The sequence below is a fragment of the Artemia sp. Qi Xiang Cuo genome, chromosome 19, assembly GCF_049724085.1.
Source record: "Artemia sp. Qi Xiang Cuo chromosome 19, ASM4972408v1, whole genome shotgun sequence".
Taxonomy (NCBI): Eukaryota; Metazoa; Arthropoda; class Branchiopoda; order Anostraca; family Artemiidae; genus Artemia; species Artemia sp. Qi Xiang Cuo.
Genome location: NC_142812.1, coordinates 23,211,503 through 23,230,224, shown reverse-complemented (window position 1 = coordinate 23,230,224; position 18,722 = coordinate 23,211,503). Strand labels below are relative to the sequence as shown.

At 34.5% G+C, this 18,722-nt stretch overlaps 1 protein-coding gene across 2 annotated transcripts in view; it reads right to left on the bottom strand.

The window, feature by feature from the left end:
- Positions 1-18,722, bottom strand: part of LOC148940624 (glutamine--fructose-6-phosphate aminotransferase [isomerizing] 2-like) — a 72,947-nt gene that overhangs the window by 31,781 nt on the left and 22,444 nt on the right. Inside the window, exons 5-7 of one of the 2 annotated variants that reach the window (XM_089104948.1) lie at positions 14,219-14,385; positions 8,633-8,774; positions 4,414-4,431 (exon numbers count right to left, since the gene is read on the bottom strand). In XM_089104948.1, the coding sequence (XP_088961074.1) occupies positions 4,414-4,431; positions 8,633-8,774; positions 14,219-14,385 (327 nt within the window). The remainder of the gene's footprint in view (positions 1-4,413; positions 4,432-8,632; positions 8,775-14,218; positions 14,386-18,722) is intronic. The other variant, XM_089104950.1, reaches the window with a different exon arrangement.

Below are 18,722 nucleotides of genomic sequence, written 5' to 3'. Positions count from 1 at the left end.
ACATAGGGACAAGGTGAATACATTAATCGACTCCTTTTTTACGGCCTTTCCAAATACAATAATCAATTCGCTCGAAAATTCACCCCATTCGTGGTGGTCCCATATGTAGCCCAAGGAGTATACAAACAACAAAAGGAAAACACTAATAAGAAGAAAGGTACTCCTGTACAATTCAGAATCCACTAAAGAAGTTGCCCAGTTGAACCAGCGAAAAACCGGTTTATAGCTGTCTGTATACGGAGACAATTAGCTTAGGTTCGCAGATAAAACTATATTGAAGTTATTTTTAATTAAATGTTTAATACATAGAGTTGGTATTTTGGTTAGGTTAGGTTACTTTACCCCCACGCTAATATAAAAATATATATATATCCCAAATTATATTATTATATTAACTAAAGTATTATATTTTTGTCCTGTTTTGGTATATTTCATTATGATTAACCTAGCTTCACTTCTTGAGTGTTTTCTGGATTGCACGGGAGTACCTAAATAAATTCTTATTTTATAATCTACAGGATGTTTCTATTCAGGAGATTATCATGTTTTCTTTCCATAATTATCTACATTCTAAAATTATTCCAAATTATTCCAATTATATTGGTTAATTACGCACTCAATCACACACAGAGATAAATTCTAGACTGAGAAGATGACTGGTTTTGTATAGGAACTATAGATTGCAGTAAAGGAAAAATACATTGTTAGGGCAATAGATTGGACCACCAGGGGAGGGGGATTTGAAAGTGAATTCATTAGTATATTTGAAAAAAACATATAAAATAACTATGATTTTTTTTCTAAAAAAGGATAGAAAACTGATGATCATAACAGAAAATTTTAATATTTACTGTCTAAACAAAATAAATACAATCAACCAGGTCAATTTACGACAGAGAAGCATGCTCTAAAATTTTTAACATTAAAAATAAAAGAGGCGTTGGACCTCAAAGAAATGAAAGAAAATGAGTATAGCTGATCAGCATTGGCTTCTAAAGAAGTACATCTGTTTAAGTTTGTTTTTCTATTTTTCCAGGCATTCCATATTTTTTATATAGAAAATTACATTTTTGAGCAACAATTTCCAGTTATCATAATTGAGATATACTTAAAACTCGAAACATATATTAAAGTAATAAAACTCTAAGTAAACAATACTTTTAGTGTCAAGGAAAGATAACGTAGCAATGGCAATTATTTCAATTTTCAGTAAAGCCAATCAATCGCATAGCTCCGTGCTCTCGAACCGTTGGTCTGAGGGCCAATTCCGATACGTAGAGTTTTAGCACGGGCCAGCAACTTGGCAAACCAAATATTATCTACAGTGCGTTCGGTTTTGTATCAGCGATCAGACATTTGCGAAACATTTTATGGGTGGCAGACAGCAGAGGTTTCCACGGACTGGCCACTTAAAAGCCGAATAACGTAAACACTGTCTTTATTTTTCAGTCAGCGTTCAGGAATTTACGAAGCGTTTCCTTTATTGCCACTTCAGAAATTTAAAAAGGGTTTAAGTACCAATGACATGAAAATAAAACATTTTCAATAAACATTTTTCAAACATTTTCATGGACTGATCTTAGGTTCATTCGTATATAATAAAATTCATATAGTTATATACCAATAATACGGAGCATATGTCGGTTTTATTGTTGTAGGAAACCATTTATTGTATTGCCTTTTTCTATATTTAATTAGAAGGCTTTTAAGATTTACATCGTGCTGTCTTTTTTATAGTACCAAAGATATCAAAATAAAAACATATTTTTCCTACTGGACCCATCTTAGTCCTATTCACACGTGAAAAACCACGATTTACTAAAATTGTTATTTTGGTTGTTTCAAAGTTATGAAGTTTTTAAGAAAATATCACATTTTCGTCAGCGTTACCACACAGAACCGTGAAAATAAATTAGCAAAATCTAATCAGTTATATTCGTCATCGCATTTCGTTGGCAAAAATTCCATCATTAACAATATGTTGATTCCCAAAGATAACTAAATCTTCAAAGGGAAATTACACCTTCTTAAGCTGTCTGGTAGCAGTAGCATTTGGCTTATTTTTAACGATTTTTCACCCATGTTTCCGTTTTTTTTTAACTTGGCGCCCGCTACTACCAAAAACTGCGTAACTGCGTATGGAGGTATTTTTCATTAAAAATTAAATTTTCGGTTTTCTTCAATTTTTGAGACATAAATAGCTGTGTAAACTTCCCCTTAACCAATTGGAATAATTAGATTTGATTTTTACTTTAAATGAATAGTGCAATGCATGTCTTGTTTACGAAATACAAAGAGACACTATACAAGTTTTTACAAGAAAGTTATTAAAGATAATTCAGAAACTACACAGTAAAAACAAAAAAATAGCGACAAAATATAAACAATTAGCATATGTTGGAAGACACAAAACGAAATTACTGAACATCCAACAATCCACAACTTTAAGCTACTTGAGACAACATGGCCGTTTAAAATTAGAACACATTAAGTGCAAAATTCGAATTTTGAGAAATTGTTGTTCAAAGCTATTGAATTACAAAACCATTATTGTATATATCTTATTATTGAATCGAGATTAAATTTAAAAACGAGAGAAACTGAAAGGCAAACGTACAGCGGTTTCCCAGACGTTTCTAGTCTATACAGATAGAATGCTGTAGCGATGATGACAGAAAAGAAGACGGGAATAGGGGGTTTCAACCCCCTCCCCCAAAATGTGTGTCCGACTCGTAAAATAGTAACAAACATGAATACAAACAAATTTTTGATTCGTTTTTTTTATTTGTTTTCTTGTACCCCCCCCCCCCAAAAAAAAATCTTTTTGTACCACCCCCCACCCGAAAAAATCCTCAATACGACCCTGGTCAATGGCGTGACTGTAAGCTCAGCCAGAGTCGACCCAGCTTTAAATGGGTATCTAAAGAAATCTGGGAGAAAAACATGGGAATGGTCGGATGATTTGCCCCCAACCACGTATTGCCGAAGACATCGAATCAGGAGATCGGTACCTGTGCAAAGTAGACCATTGGTCAGCATGCAAAGAAGTTTTTAGTTTTTTTTTTTTAGATATATTGTTAGTGAAATCTACTTGGCATTTCCTGGCGAGTCTCATTACGGGTTAAAAACTGCATATGGAAGACAATTCCTTTACAAAACCGTCACATGTAAGGTATTCGACGACCGTGACATACCGTTTCACAAGTCACTTCGTATTCTGCAGCGCAAGAACTCCAAGTTTAGTTAAAAGGATCATCAAGCACTGACGGATCCAGGGGGACCCCGGGCCCCCAAGGTTTTTTTTCTGGCACCCTTGTCACATTGCCCCCCCCCCCAAGACTTTGCTCCAGATCCGTCCCTGTCATCAAAAGGCTTATTTCGTATTCCTGTTAAACCTGACAACCTTAAATATTTCAATAAAACTTCTGTATAATTTCTGAATAAATTCTACGTAGGCTATTTCTTGCTTTTACTAGACACAAAAAAAACCCTAAAATTCGTTAGTTTTTTATTTTTCCTTTTCGGCTATTTTTTCTTTTAGAAAGTTGACGGTATAACACGAGAGTTGCTTTTCGCTGATTTGGAAAGTTGTTAAGCTACGCCGATAAAACTTCCAGGAACGAGCTTACGGCTCAAACCAGGATCTGAGAAGTTGTTTTGAAGCTCATAGCTCCATTCCTTCCGCTCCCCAAGAAAACTAATTTCTCAATAACATGGGAATTGTGTTAGCTAGGTGAATGAAGCCAACGGTTTTTTTTCAATAATTACTCTCCGAGAAAGTTTTTTTTTTCAATCTACTCCCTCTGTTACTTTCCTACGACGTAATTTCAAAGTAAAATTGGTTTTAAGACCCTTTCCCTCTCTCTCCCCTCATTCTCTCTATAGGTCCATTCTTCGGGTTGATGGCACCCTGTACAAAATTAACATCTCCCTACCGAAGAAAAATTTGGAGTGAACTAGAAAATTACTAACGCAATCGCCTTTAAAAAACATGCCCACGGCACACTCTAGCCGCGTGCCCAGGGTAGCTTGCGCCGGTCCCCTGTCACTTTGAACAACCTCGGACAGGTCCTTACATCATCTCTCAAGCTTTAAAAATTATAAGGGAGAGGGGATAGGTTTTCGGGCCCTGACTGAAATATAGACCCTTTCTGAAAGTCCCATTCAAGTAGCACAATAACTACGCTATGAGAAGAAAGCTGTTCTTCTTTACTTTTATCAAGTTGAAATTATTTGACAAATGAGTTCCCGGTACCATACGTTACATGGTATATATTACCCCAAACGTGAAAAATGTAAAATAATGTGTTTTGATTTTGGACAGCCATATACTAAACATCCCAAACTCAATAACAAAAGAACAAGATTTAAAATGACTACCAATACAGAACACCTGAAAAGAATATAAAATACCTCGATTTACATCCAGTTCTGAAGTCGGTAGTACAAGAATCATGCAAAGTAAATACATTAATGAACATAAAGCATAAAAAAGATAGTATTGTACTTTGCATCATAGAAGAAAAAATCTATATATGCGCTTTAATAAAAGTTAGGTAATAATTTTTAAATATGTTATATAGTTATAATTTGTATTTAAATAGTCAGTGGTCAAACCAATATTCACTGTAAACACTAAACAGGAAAAACTGACGAAAGACTAAGAGCGAGTTTTCAGTACAATGCATTTGTCAGATGGAGGGGGGGAGGGTATTATTTTGCCTTTGGGTTTAATCATCGCATCTACCTACATAATCGTGTACGTGCGTGTAACTCTAGAGAAAATATATTTATAGGAAACACGTTGCTTTTTATATAAAAATACACCAAAGGTGTAAAACAAATCAACAGCCCCGGCTTGCTCAGTAGGTAAGGCATCTGGCTCCTAATCAGGTATGCGAAAGCACGAGATGGCTGCCCCCCCCCCATTTGCACTTCCTGGCTGAATGGTCATTAACTGGAAATCAGAAGCGCCGGTAGGGACTCTAAAGGCGTATTCATTTACCCTTTTTTGTAAGTATCCTAGTGTTATCACAACCTAAAATTGAAGGATATGTGCATTAAAGAGTGTTTGAGACTTTTAAAATAGTATTTTTTGCCTCGAAACAAGGAAAAACTATTTTTTTCTTATAAAAGTAAAGAGCGAATTCGAAGTTCAAAAGGACAAAATGTATCGCTCCTCTGGAAATGTAAGGATAAAATGGATAAAGGGTAGCCTAAATGGATAAGGATAAAGGGTTCTAGCTTGGATTTATTTTTCGTCGATGAAAATTAAATGTTGTGAATTTATTCGTTTTGGGTAAAACTTGTAGATGTAAAGAGAAAAACAATATTTATACTTTTCTACGCGTTCAGATGGATAGAGAATTCAATAACATAACAGGGGGGCGTCTTGTTTCTTAAATAGGTATTTCTAAAGGTACGGTTTTGGTTAGCCTACACAGTTTTGTCTCACAACTGGGGGATCCAGTTTCCTCCAATTTCAACTTTAAGGGAAAGTTTTGTAGGGGATAAGAAAGCAATTTTAACTTTGTGTTAGGGGGAGGGACGAATTTTCCCCCGATCCTCACAAAAGAGTGTATGCTACGTTTTTCCTATACCTGCCATCGGACGGAATCTGGTGCTAGTTTAAATAGATTTGAGTATGGACCTGAATTTATATATATATATATATATATATATATATATATATATATATATATATATATATATATATATATATATATATATATATATATATATATATATATATATATATATATATATATGTATATATATATATATATATATATATGTAAAATTATGCCAACGTCTAAAAAACAATCGATTTTTAACAACCAAAGTATCTTCGTTATTTTGAGATTTTAACTCTGATTTTTAAGAGAAATCAGATCAGGCACTTTAAAGCTTAAGCTAAAAAAAAAATCTAAAAGGGAAGTTGGTCAGTTTGGCTTTTGATTGGTTTTGTTGTCAAATGTAGCAACAGAAACAGTAATACGACACTAATCAAAATAATTTATTCGGAAAAATTGCAAGATTAAAGACTTCGAATCTGCTCTAATTCAAACAAGGGTGTTTCCTTCTTGCCTTATAACCACAGGTCTCCCATTCAGCTGGGTTTTCCCAAGCTGTGAAATTAGATTTAATCAAAATATACTGGTATTCAGCAATATAATGTTTGCCTTTATACGCAATGTATAATGACAAAATAACCATATACTAGGGGTTTTTTTTCTTCGCCATTTGGGTAGATCTCGATGAAACACTAGATGTTTTATTTATTTAAAAACCCTAAATTTTAAATAAAAAATAAATAAATAAAAAGGAAAACAAGGCCTGAAACACATGTTAAGCAGCATCATGAAACAATAAAAAAACGTGTCAGCCCCCCCCCCTTCCATGATTATCAGGTTTGGACTTTAAATGCCAGGAATATGTATGTGTTTTGCTATTCAAACATATTCTAATATAGAACATGCTTTGCAATTCAAATTCATTCAAAACAATACTAGTTCAAATTTATTTTCATTACGAAGCACATAAGATTTTTTTTTCAAAAGAAAAAATGCTATATTAAAAGCTCTAAGTACTAACAAGCCAAACCCCAATATATTTTTGGCACCAAACTCTTGAGTAATTTTTATAATTGATATAATTTTATTAATAATATTATAATCAAATACAACTATTTTACGACTTTTTTAATTTTCATTTTCTTATGTGGCAAACATAAGCTTAATTCAAAAATAAATAATAACATGTTCATAATATGTATGGACATATACCATCAATTCCTACAAGACAAAACTGCAAAACTGATTCAGTATGCAGGCGGTTGCTTTAATATTACATCCAAAAAGCAGAAGTTTAAAATAAGAGTAGAGTTTAGCACATAAATCTCTGACAAAAATTAGGTCACACAGATTATACAATACCGAAAGGTCCTTTCCGAAAGGAAATATTTCCACGATATATTTCTCTCGTAAACCACGTTAAACTTACTAGGGAGCTTAATTTGCATTAGTCCCCATCCCTAATAATTCACATTTGCAAAATATTTAAAATAAAATTTACGCATTAAATAGCACAAAGATTCTAAATTTAAAAAGAACCCCATCGTGATAACGAAATTTTTCATTTTTTTTAGAGCAATAAAATTCATATTCAGTCACGTAAGTTAATGATAAATATTCGTAGCTCGAATGGATAGCCAATAAAAAGGGTAGCAATTGGAGCTAATCGGTCTATTAGTGCTGAAATATAAGACGATCCTATGCCACATTTTTTAAGATGGATTAATTTTTTTTTTTAAGATGGAATAATATCTGAACGCAGAAATAAATATCTCAAAAAACTAAACGAAAACTAACTGGACTGTTACTATATTTTCTATGATTACTCTTTCTGTAAAAGTTTTCAAAATAAAAAACAATTCTTCAGCATAATTCATACTCATCTTTTTGAAACTCAAAAACAAAGTTTAAACTTCTTCTTGGAGGTTAGTTCCACCTTCAATTACAGATCGAAATCTGAGGAAAGGTCTAACAACACTACCAGAATGTAAACCTCAAAATAACAAAATTTTGGAAAGGTAGAAACGAGCTATGAAATTTCAAATTCGGAATTTATGACCTTTAGGTACGCCAACGCCCACATTCAAACAAAAGTTGTCAAATCTTACACCACACTCTATTGTTGCATTAAAAAAACTACAATAAAAGCCAAATAAAGCAAAAAAATATATTAATAAACTTAAACTACATTTGAAGCTTATTAGTCTAGTTCCAGCGGTTTTGTAACAACCAAACATTAATCCCAGGCTGGGATAACTTAAACTATTTTGGCTGATTGCTTTTAATTTACCAATTTCCAAACATAATGTCGGACCAGTGGTGGATCCAGGGGGTGGGGCGAGGCGGGCATCCCCCCCCCTAACGTAGTCTAAAGTAGTGTAATTTACTTAATTAACGCAAGTTTGCGTTAATTAAACTTGTTCCTAACGCAAGTTTATCGGATCAACCTATTTTGAATTAAAGTTGTCAAGTATTTTGCAGTAGGTTGCATAGGTTGCATCAAGACATGGCCAATTGTAGACAGAGAAAAGCCAAGACAGATATTCCAAGTATTTGAGAGGCAAATGTTTAAATGACTGGGACACGGGTAAATGGCATGACTCTCTTATTGGACACATACTTGTTTGTTAGTTTTTGGAAAGGCATGCCTGCCTAGAGGCATGCTGGCATGCTGACCAACCTCTTTAAACTGAAATTTCTGCGATAAAATCAAGCTTTAATACTCATCATAATGTACTATAAAACTATAGATCAAGAACATATCCAGGAATTTTCGTTCGAGGGGGGGGGGGGGATGTCGGTTTTTTTTTACAAAAAAAGACTACTAAACTCATCAAAAATTTGTTTATATGCATTTTCGTTACTTTTGTACGAGTCGGACATAATTCAGAGTGTGGGGGGGGGGGGCGGAAGGGGGTGTCAAACCCGGTGACTCTTCCTCCTGAACACGAACTTGCTGTAAGTATCCTGTTTTGAAATTAGACACCCAAGTAGCAAAAATCCCGAATCGAACAAAACCGTTATTAATATTTTTAAGCAAAATGTATAAAATGATGTACCTTTACTGTAGAGAATGGGAACGTGGTCATTGGCTAGTCGAGTTTGAGACTTAATACCAATCAATAGTGGACTGCCACGACGAGTGGCCACCAGTTCACCAGGGAAATGATAACTTTTAAAGCAAAGAGCAAATGCCCCTTCCTATAAAGAAAAACATTATTTAATACAAGTCCAAATTTAGATTAATCAAAATAAAAATTATAACAATCCAAAACACCACCATGTACCTTAGATAATCCGTGCTGGATATTTGGATTGAACTGAACCATGGAGCAAAATTTATATTAAATGCTAATCTTTCTCAATATATGCAGCCGCTTTAACTTAATACCAAACAAATCCAAATATACCTGATTCTACCGCAGAAAAAGTACGTTTCAGAGCTAAAAGAGTTTTCAAAAAGGTTAATAATGAGTGATTTTCAAAGAATGAGAAGAGATGAGTTTTATTTTAAACTATTAATTACATCATACTTAACTGGCACTTACCACATTTTCTAAATAACATTATCAAACTAGAAATGGTAAGAACGGATGAAAGCCTACTGCTTGAAATATACTCTAAATGGTACCTGATAGCTCTAAATGGGTACCTGGAGAAATCTGGGAAGGTAAACAGGAAGGGTTGCGAAAGCATGGGGGCTGCACTTCCTGGCTGAAGGGCCACGAAACGGAGATACCCGCCGGTTTGGACCTTAAGGGTCTAGTGCCGCATCCTTTACCTTTACGTGGCTTGAGCAGCATCACGCAATCTTTCATCATAAACCAAACTCATTCACTCTTACTACTCTTTTCTTACCATTCAATACTATTCAACCCTCCCGAATAAAATTAAAAAAATACCCATGAAACAAACCCCCCCCCCCAAAAAAAAAATATATATAAAACAACAATAAAGTATACTCAATTCCCACCCAAAAAAAACTTTTTAAATCTAATTTTAAATTGGAACTGGTCTTCTGACTCTCTAATGCTCTCCGAAAAACCGTTCCACAAATTAACTACATAGTTTCTAGTTACAAAACAAGATCGTTTTGTAATGTTTAGAAGTTCGTTTTAAATAAAATGATTTAAAGAGGTAAATAAATAAATTATGCAAAACGTTAAATATTGATGTTTTATTCCTTTTTTTGGGGTGGGGGGGGTCCTTAGTCCGCAAATGAAGGTCTTGACCTCAATTAGGCCAGATGAAGGGAAGATGTTGGCCTTGAAACGTAGGCACTTAAAGCAACGAAAAACATTTTTCAATCCCAGTTTCTAGGGTTGTAATAAAAGAAAGGTAAAGACGACTAGGCCACGTTTTATGGGTTAATGATTATCGATTGTCAAAAATCGTGCTTTTTGTCCATTCATCTGGAACCAAAAGAAAAGCAGGTCACTCCCAAACGCAGTGGGAAGAGGCCATCAAAAGGTTTAAAAGGAATTAAAACAAAAGAAAGCAATGGTGAAGCTTTGAGCAGACTGGCATGGATGAGGAGCGTGCACAGACTGTGCGGGCCCCAGGCGGCTTGATGCTGTAATGTGCTGATAACATGTGAATCAGTAATAGTATTTTTTATCATCATGAATAGCTCCCCTCGTTTAGTCTGGGAATATTTGTGCAATAAAGTAACCTAAAACTATTTTGAGATAAAATGATGTTGGAATGCACGATCTATTACCACAAGATCGTTGGCGAAAAAGTGAGGTACATATAAATTTATTATCTAAAAATTAGCACAAATAAACCACAAATATGCTGTACATCACATTCGCATAGCCATACGAGCTAATTGATGAAGAAAAAAAAGCAAAGAAGAACATGGTAATTTTTCAATCCAAATGTTCCAATCCTTTTTTCCCTACCATCTTCCTTTGGTGATTTCATAGGGGGATATGCTTCTTTAAGCGAACCGGGGAAGTATATATGTCCACGTTAAATAAATAAATTTTCCACCAATAAAAATTCGCTGCCTTATAAAGATTCAGGATTGCTTATAATGGCCAAATAAAAGGACTATATCGTTCCTTCTCATACTAAATTACTGTCTTTCTTTATACTCTACCATGAAGAGGGACTTTCCGTTCTCCTTTATTGTTTTCCGAGGAAGGCAGAGATGGAGAAAAAAAGGGATATCTTGGTACTTGTCTGTTAAACGGAATACACTAAACAATTACATTGTGAAATAATTGACAGAAACCGGTTTCCCTTCCTGGATTGGTTATGATTTGCTTATTTTGAGTGAGATAACTACGATGTATGCATATTTTTATTAAATATTTAACATATAGAGGTAGTTAGGGGTTAGGCTAGGTAGGGTCAAGTATTTAATATAATGCGTTCTGCGCGGCCTGCTTTGTCGTAGTTTCCTTAATTTTGTGTGTAAAGTATTACATTATCATCATGTTCTGGTATATTTCATTAGGATTAACCTAACTTATCATTAGGATTAACCTATATATATACGATGATTCGACAGTGCAATTTTAGAACCACTGTCGAAATTTTCTTTCAAAACAGGATAACTCAGCGTAGTCATGATTTGGAACATCTCTTGAAGCCATCGTTATATTTTGACAATGCAAAACGTGGACACTATATGCAATACATCCAGATAAGAAAAGAGCATTCAGTTCAATCAGTTTCCTGTTTTCGACACAAAATGAGCTCCCGACAATTTTTTACCCATGTAATGTTCAAACCTTCATTACAAACCTCCATTTTTTTTGCAAAAAAAAGTTGGGATCAGCACCAATGCGTCAAGATACATCTGATCTTCTGATATCATCTGATACATTCTGATCAAGATACATCTGATCTTCTCTAAAATATAGCCACATTTGATTTTTCTTGATAAAATTAAATTAAAACGGCAGTGAATATTATATTTACGAAACTGTTCCAAGTGTTGAAAATTCTTGTCTGATGTAGTGGAATACCAGGCCAACTAAAAATGTTCCTTCAGCCGAATTCCAATGTAGATATTGGCTTCTATTATGAGATTCATTTCTTTTGAGAATAACTTGTAGTAACCTTGTCGAAATTTTCGACAGACAGCAACAGGCCCTGTCGAAATATAGGTGACTCTGTCGAAACTTCACTGAACATGTAAACATGAAACAATTGGTGTCGAAATTCAAGGGCCCTTTGACGAAAACATAGTTGTCGAATTTACGAGGACTTTCTCAAAAACGATGATGATTATTATTTATAATAATATTTCACATGAAGAAACATTGAAAAAGTTTTTTTTTTGTTTTAGTTTTACTGATTTGATGCTAGATTTTTCCAACATCTGAGGAAATACTGCTTGGGCTCATACCGTGCTCATATTCTTAAACATTTGACTTTGTTGATCACACCATCATAATTCATTTATCACTGAATAAATTAGAAATAGACTCTCTGTTAGCAAGTATTTATATGTTTTCTTTCAAATATAGATCCCAACTTGCAATATTCAAAAATCTTCTCTCTAAAAAACTTTCCTTATTTAGCGTGGAATTCCTCAAGGAATCTTGTTAGGACCACTCTTATATCTAGAACTGATTAATGAAATTGGTAAGAGAATCCCTCAAAGGTGTTAATATGTAGATGGCCTGCTGATCCTTGAAGTAATGTCATAGAAATATCAAAAGTAACCCCCTCAAAATCCTACCCATGTTTTGGACGAAGCTAATAATTTGCATATGAAAGTAAATTCCACTAAGTCAAATATAATGACAATAAACTTCTTAAAATTCTTGAAATCCACTCCCTTTTTCTTAGACCCTATTCCACCCAAAATGCTACTGAAATATGTTTAACTTCGTCACATATTAAATATGTTTATCTTCAAATATTTCGTCACAAACTTTTAATGATTTTAAGTAGAACATGCATATTTAAAGAATTCTGGACTTTCTAGACAAAGGATAGTCAAAACTATATTTGTTTAAAGCGGATTAAAATGGCAGATTAACTTTGAAATGGCCAAATGTTGACAACATTTTCACTGTGAACAACAAAGAAATCTTTGTGCTGGACCATTAAAGCTGAGAGGAACTGGGCCATTCCGGATAGCGTTTGGAGATGCTATTCCTGTGGCATATATGCAACACTATGGAAAAAAGTCATATGACCTAGGTCACATGATTACACTCCGCTAGATTATCCAATTTCGTTCCTATCCTTGATTTTTTCCAGTCTTTTGCTTCCACTATCTGAACAGTGCTTTAAAAGTTAATACATCAAACAAAGTTGAAGAGAAACAAAGAAAAAAAGTAAAAAGAATAGGCATGTGGAATGCACCAGGATCCACCCACAAGCATTTTCCAAGTATTTCGACACGTGTCGAATTGGGTTCCGACTTACGTCGAAAACGGGTAATTTTTTTTATTCTGTCGAATTTGTAGGTGAAAACGCTCCAATTTCAGAAAATTGGACTTTTACACCCTTTTCTGGTAAAACTTCAAACTTTCAATCAAACGGTTAGGTATTTTTTTACAAAAAAATATCATCGACTCATCGGTACCATCGATTCGTCGAATCACCGGTGCCTTTACCCTATATATATTAATTCATACAATAACAAATAAATACATTAAAGCACAGTGGCGGTTCTGGCCTTTCTTACGCCCGAGGCAAAATCTTGATATGTTTCCCACAAAATTTTAAGGCCAAATCTTAATTTACTAACAAAATCATTTTCAATTTATTAATAAAACTAATAATTAATAATAAATAGTTTAATTATTCTTTAACTTATTATTTAAATATTTAATCATTATTAATTATTTAAATTTAATTATTCCAATTATTACATATTTACTTTTTAATTTATTTTATTAACTAATTAATAATTTCCATTTATTGACTGCACCCTCTACTATATTTTAATAAAAATAAAATTTATAAAATTACAAAATGATTATAACTGTTAAGACTATTTATTTGAAATTTTGCGCCCCTAAAACTTCTGCGCCCGGGGCAAGTACCCCTCTGTCCCCTCCATAAAACCACCTCTGTTAAAGCACTAGCCATTACTAAAAGGTCAACTGAAGGCCTGAAGGACTTGCCTGGACATATCACTGATATTTTTCTTTCTTTAGGGGAAGGAAGTGTGTTCTTATAACGTAAAAATGAGTTTTAATCTCATCTTTCAAATTTTTTTTTTATGTTTTGGCATTTTTTAAAAAGCCTCTGTGGGGTAGAACAGACTTTCTTCTATTCAAGCATGGTGATTGAATGAGCAATCAGATGCGTAATAAATGACGTCTGGAACTCTGGATGATAACGAGGCGTTGCCCATCTTCCGCCACCTGGTGTGTGTCTCAAAGCGCCATGTGCACCGTATTGTCCAATCATACTTGCGCAGTTCCATCACGGATGGCACAGTTCCACCAGGCACGGCAGAGTACTCACAACACTAGACACCGTTCTGCCACGCTTGGCACGCGCCACCAGGTGTTCTTGATTCCTGGAAGTTAGTGCCCCCTCGGGTAATAACCCTAATATTTTTTTTTTAACAAATTAAGCATGCTCAAATCTTAAACCCGATTCCTACGAACCATAGATGTGTGCATAGCCTAGCAAATTAATCCAAGAAAGAAAAAGAAATGGCTTACCAATTGTTGTATAACTTGTTCAACGAGCTCCCGAAATGTATCATTTGGATGTTGATCAAAAATGTGTTTTATCAATTTTGGAATCACTTCGGTATCAGTGTCACTTTCAAATTTGAAGCCTTTCTCTATCAAAAGTGTTCTGATTTCCTTGTAATTTGTTATAATTCCTAGAATTCAAAAGAGAAATGAGACTAAAGAGATAAATCAAAATAAAGTCTTATAAATATGTGAACTGAATGCACTAAATCTCCGTAAACACAATAAAGCCTTAATAGTTTGATTGTACTCTTGAGAAATTACCCCCCCCCATACACAACTTAACTCCCGTGTCAGCCCTTCAATACAAATGAGCTTGGAGAAACGTTAGTGCATTAAGTCCACCTTTTTTTTAGGATATAGGTTATTTTTTCAAAATCAAATTCATTCAATTTTAGAAACGAACAACACTACAGGTCTTGGAAATCATTCGCAACATTTTTTATCATTCGCAACTCCATCCCCCACCCCCCGAAAAAATCCTGTGTACTAAAAAGCTCCTCATATAATATGTAGTATATATTTATATTTACTCATTAAGTTTCTAATATTATACTTCACCGTCTGGAACTGTTTAAGGTTGAAATAAGACACGTTCTGCCTGTTTTTACATTCCCCAGTTAATAATAAAATTAGTTTTAAGAATTATTTAATCCGTAGCTATTAATCAAACTGAATTCTAGGGTGGAAATTCCTCACTCTATTTATTATTTTCTTTTGTTTTGAATTTATTGGGTGTTTTGCTTTTGAAGAGCCATCTTTTTATTCCGGTGTTGGGAGATAGCGTTATTTATTTATTGTTGAGTGTATAACCCACACACGAGTTATCCTCACTGTGCGTCATTAATTTGATAGTTTTGTGAAAAAATGAAAATTATTCAATATTAAAGAACTTGAACCATATTATAATATAAAATATCGTCAGTTTTAAAACACTGCTACCCGTAGAGAAAATAATTTCACCAAAAAGTTTATTAAATTCATTTTTGAATTGCCAAAATTATAAAAGATGTACTATAATAAAAAAATTAAAAATTCGTTTGAAATTGAGTTTTTTTTTTTAATTCGTCCTACTTTTTGCCTACTTTTCACCACTTAACAAACAAAATTCATCCAAAATTATAAGAGACGTACATACAAATATGGTATTTAAATCATCTTACTCTGAGGAGACCCAAACTGTCTTTAGTCCTTCTGTTAAGGTCATCCTAGCGTCGTTTACTTCAAGCTTGCGTTTACTTTAAACAATGCTAAACTTACCAATATAGTGCGGGGGGGGGGGGGTAATACATTACTATAACTGTAGTGAAAATAAATAGAATCTGGTAGACACACAATAGAAGTGGTAGACACACACAGGAACGTATGTTTTGTGACCCATTGGTGAGAGGGAGTTCTAACCCTCCTGGCTATGCCCATGTTTTCCCCCTAAATTTTTTTAGACTAAAACCATTGATACGAAATGATGAGCGTTAAAGGAGAGAAAGGGATGTAAAACTACGAGGAAGAAGAAAGGTATTAGAACCGTTCATGCAGATATGTTAGAAGTATTTACCATCCTAGCCACAGGTCACGCAACAATTCGTCAAACTAGATGATACAAAGCGTGTCATAATCGTAAGAAAATCGTAAGAAATTTTTGGAACCTCTAAGTACAGGAATCTTGTGCCTGGTCATAGAACTTGATTTACAGAAATCATTTTTTCTCTCGACGAAGTGAAAATTTTCTTTAAGCTGATAAACTTGACAACGCTGTGATTTGAAAACAGAAAAACAGCAATCAATCCAAATTTGTTGAAAGTGAATGCGAATGCAATGGTAAAAGTAACGGAGCAAGAATGAAAATAAAGGTAGAAGTCAAGGTAATTCTAATCCAGACCGGTATTATATCTTTCAAATTTAAGCCATAGGGTAGTACTGAATTTGAAATCCATAGAAAACCAAAACAAACCTTGACATGCCCAATTACAATGGAACAAAAAATCTCAAATCACTATTCTGCGAAGCAAAGGCATATTCAGATTTTGTTTCGGGGAGGGGGGGGGGTACAAAGACTTTAAAAAACGCACCAAAAATTTGTTTATATGCATTTTCGTTACGTTTTTGCGAGTTGGGCAATCATTTCGGGGAGGAAGGTTCAAACCCTTAACCCCCCCTTCAGATACAGGCCCTACTACGAATTAAAAGGATTGCAAATCTTTGTATTTTTGATCAGATTTGTCCGGAAAAAAAGTTTTCATCTTTTAGGGATTAAAGCGAGCAGATTGCTATAAAGCGCCACCTCAGGACTGATATAAGTTCATAAGTTTATTCATCCACATTCACAAACAAATAAATAAAATATACAACACTTTCACGCTGGAGAAAACCTATGAAGGTTTGTGATCGCGCGAAAGTCCACGTAACTACTTACCTAATAACTCAACTATTTACATAAACCTCAACTATTTAATTAAAACTATTATAAATAAACCAAAAATAGATAAACTATATCCTATATATATATATAAAAAATAGTAATAATAATAATAATAATAATAATAAAATAAAAGTATAGAACAATAAATAAATAACTGAATTAAAAATGATAATACATAAATAAAATATAAAAGAAAAATAATAATATAAAATATAAAAGAAAAATAATAATAACAAATCCAGTCTCCATCACTCATTATACTCCACTCCCTCTCCCCTCCCCCATCCTGCCAACCTTACCTCTCCAGCTCCTCTTCCTCCCCTACCGAACCTACCAGTCATAATAAAATTCAACAAAGTCCCCCCAAAAAATAATCTTTCAAAATCGTTTTAAACTGAGATAAGTGACCCACCACTCTAATGCTCGATGGTAAATCACTTCATACTGATGAACTCATTTGTTTAACTGAGAATGAAGACTAGGCACCATGACGCAACCCAACAACTATATTATCACTTTGCCTAGTTCCATAATTATGCAGGTCACTATGCATATTACTAGGCATATTCTTTCAAGAAATGGGATTCATTTGAATTGGGAGATTCTTGATACAACTTTATGAAGATATAGTAATTGCTCAAGCGTCCTCTATCGAATGGTGCCCATGCCCCCTCTATCAAAGGGTGTAAGACAGAAACGAGAAATGGACTTGTATGGTTTGTTGCGAAGGTTTAATAGTAGAAAGGTTCGAAATACCATATACTTTAAGTAAATGTTATGAAAGTAACCTTAAAATACCCCATTGAAAATGAGGTTTCCGAAACTGTCTTAAGTCCAGTTAGTCCAGGACTTTTAGCTCAAAAAAGGGTCGAACCCGTTCAAAATTGCAATATAAACGAAAATGGTACCAAAATGATGAGAAAAAAAATTCTGTACAGCATACTAAAAGTCACCATAAATCAGAGTGGGGCGAGCACCCAAAAAACAGGGGAAAATGGGGAAATGCAGGGGAAAACGGGAAAAATGCCGAACATGTCCAGAAAATAGTTTAAAGTGGGTTTTCTGTGGTTTTCACATACGCTGATTACGAAATTGACATCTAAAATTTAGTATAGAATAAAAGTGCTACGGAAAACGGGGGAACAGGGGAAAGAGGGGAGAAAAGAGAAGAATAAAGGGTAGGTGTAGAAAGCGGTTTGAAAGATATTTTCTGGAGTATTCCTATCTGGTGATTACGAAATTGAGAAGTGAAATGATAATTGACATCTAAAACAAAGTTCGAGAACAAATACAGGAGATCTATAGAGGTTCGGCTACCCCAAAGGTTCGGAAAAGGAAAAAAAAAACTCGAGAAAGAAATACGGAAAGATACTGAAATTACATTATTCCGTATTCTTCGCCGTTATCAACAAGCGCGTGGGTTCGTCAAAATAATCCTGTTCTAATTCGACATTCAGTAAGAGAAGCAAGGTAGACTAGTCACCGCAGGGTTCCAGCGCCGACGACAAAACCTATCCTGACGGAATACCATCTGACGGAATGGCTGCTTCAGCAAGTACCTTGGAAGATTGGTGATACTTATGATTCAATCTGTGACAACTATGTTAGTTTCGTTACACGACGCTGTACCTCCCCTACTGTTGTCTTCGATGGATACAGCGCTGGTCCAACCACGAAAGATGCCACAAACAACCAACGGTGTACGGGAAGCCAGCATCAAGTAATCGATTTCAGTTTAGGGATGAAGCTCCAGAAAAAGAAGGAAGAGTTTTTGAGCAACTTTCAGAACAAACAGCGAATTATAAGCTACATCGGGGAAAAACTCAGAGCCAAAGGATTTGAAGTCTTCCATGCGAAGGACGATGCTAACTATCTAATCGTGAAGACTGCCGTAACGAAAGCAGAAAACTCTGAAACAATAGATCTTGGCAACGACACTGACCTTCTGATTCTACTCTTGTATCACCTCCCGCCTAATGCAAAAACACTTTACTTCGAATCGTCAACAAACGCAAAAGAAGCGATAACACGGCTCTGGTGCCTCAACAA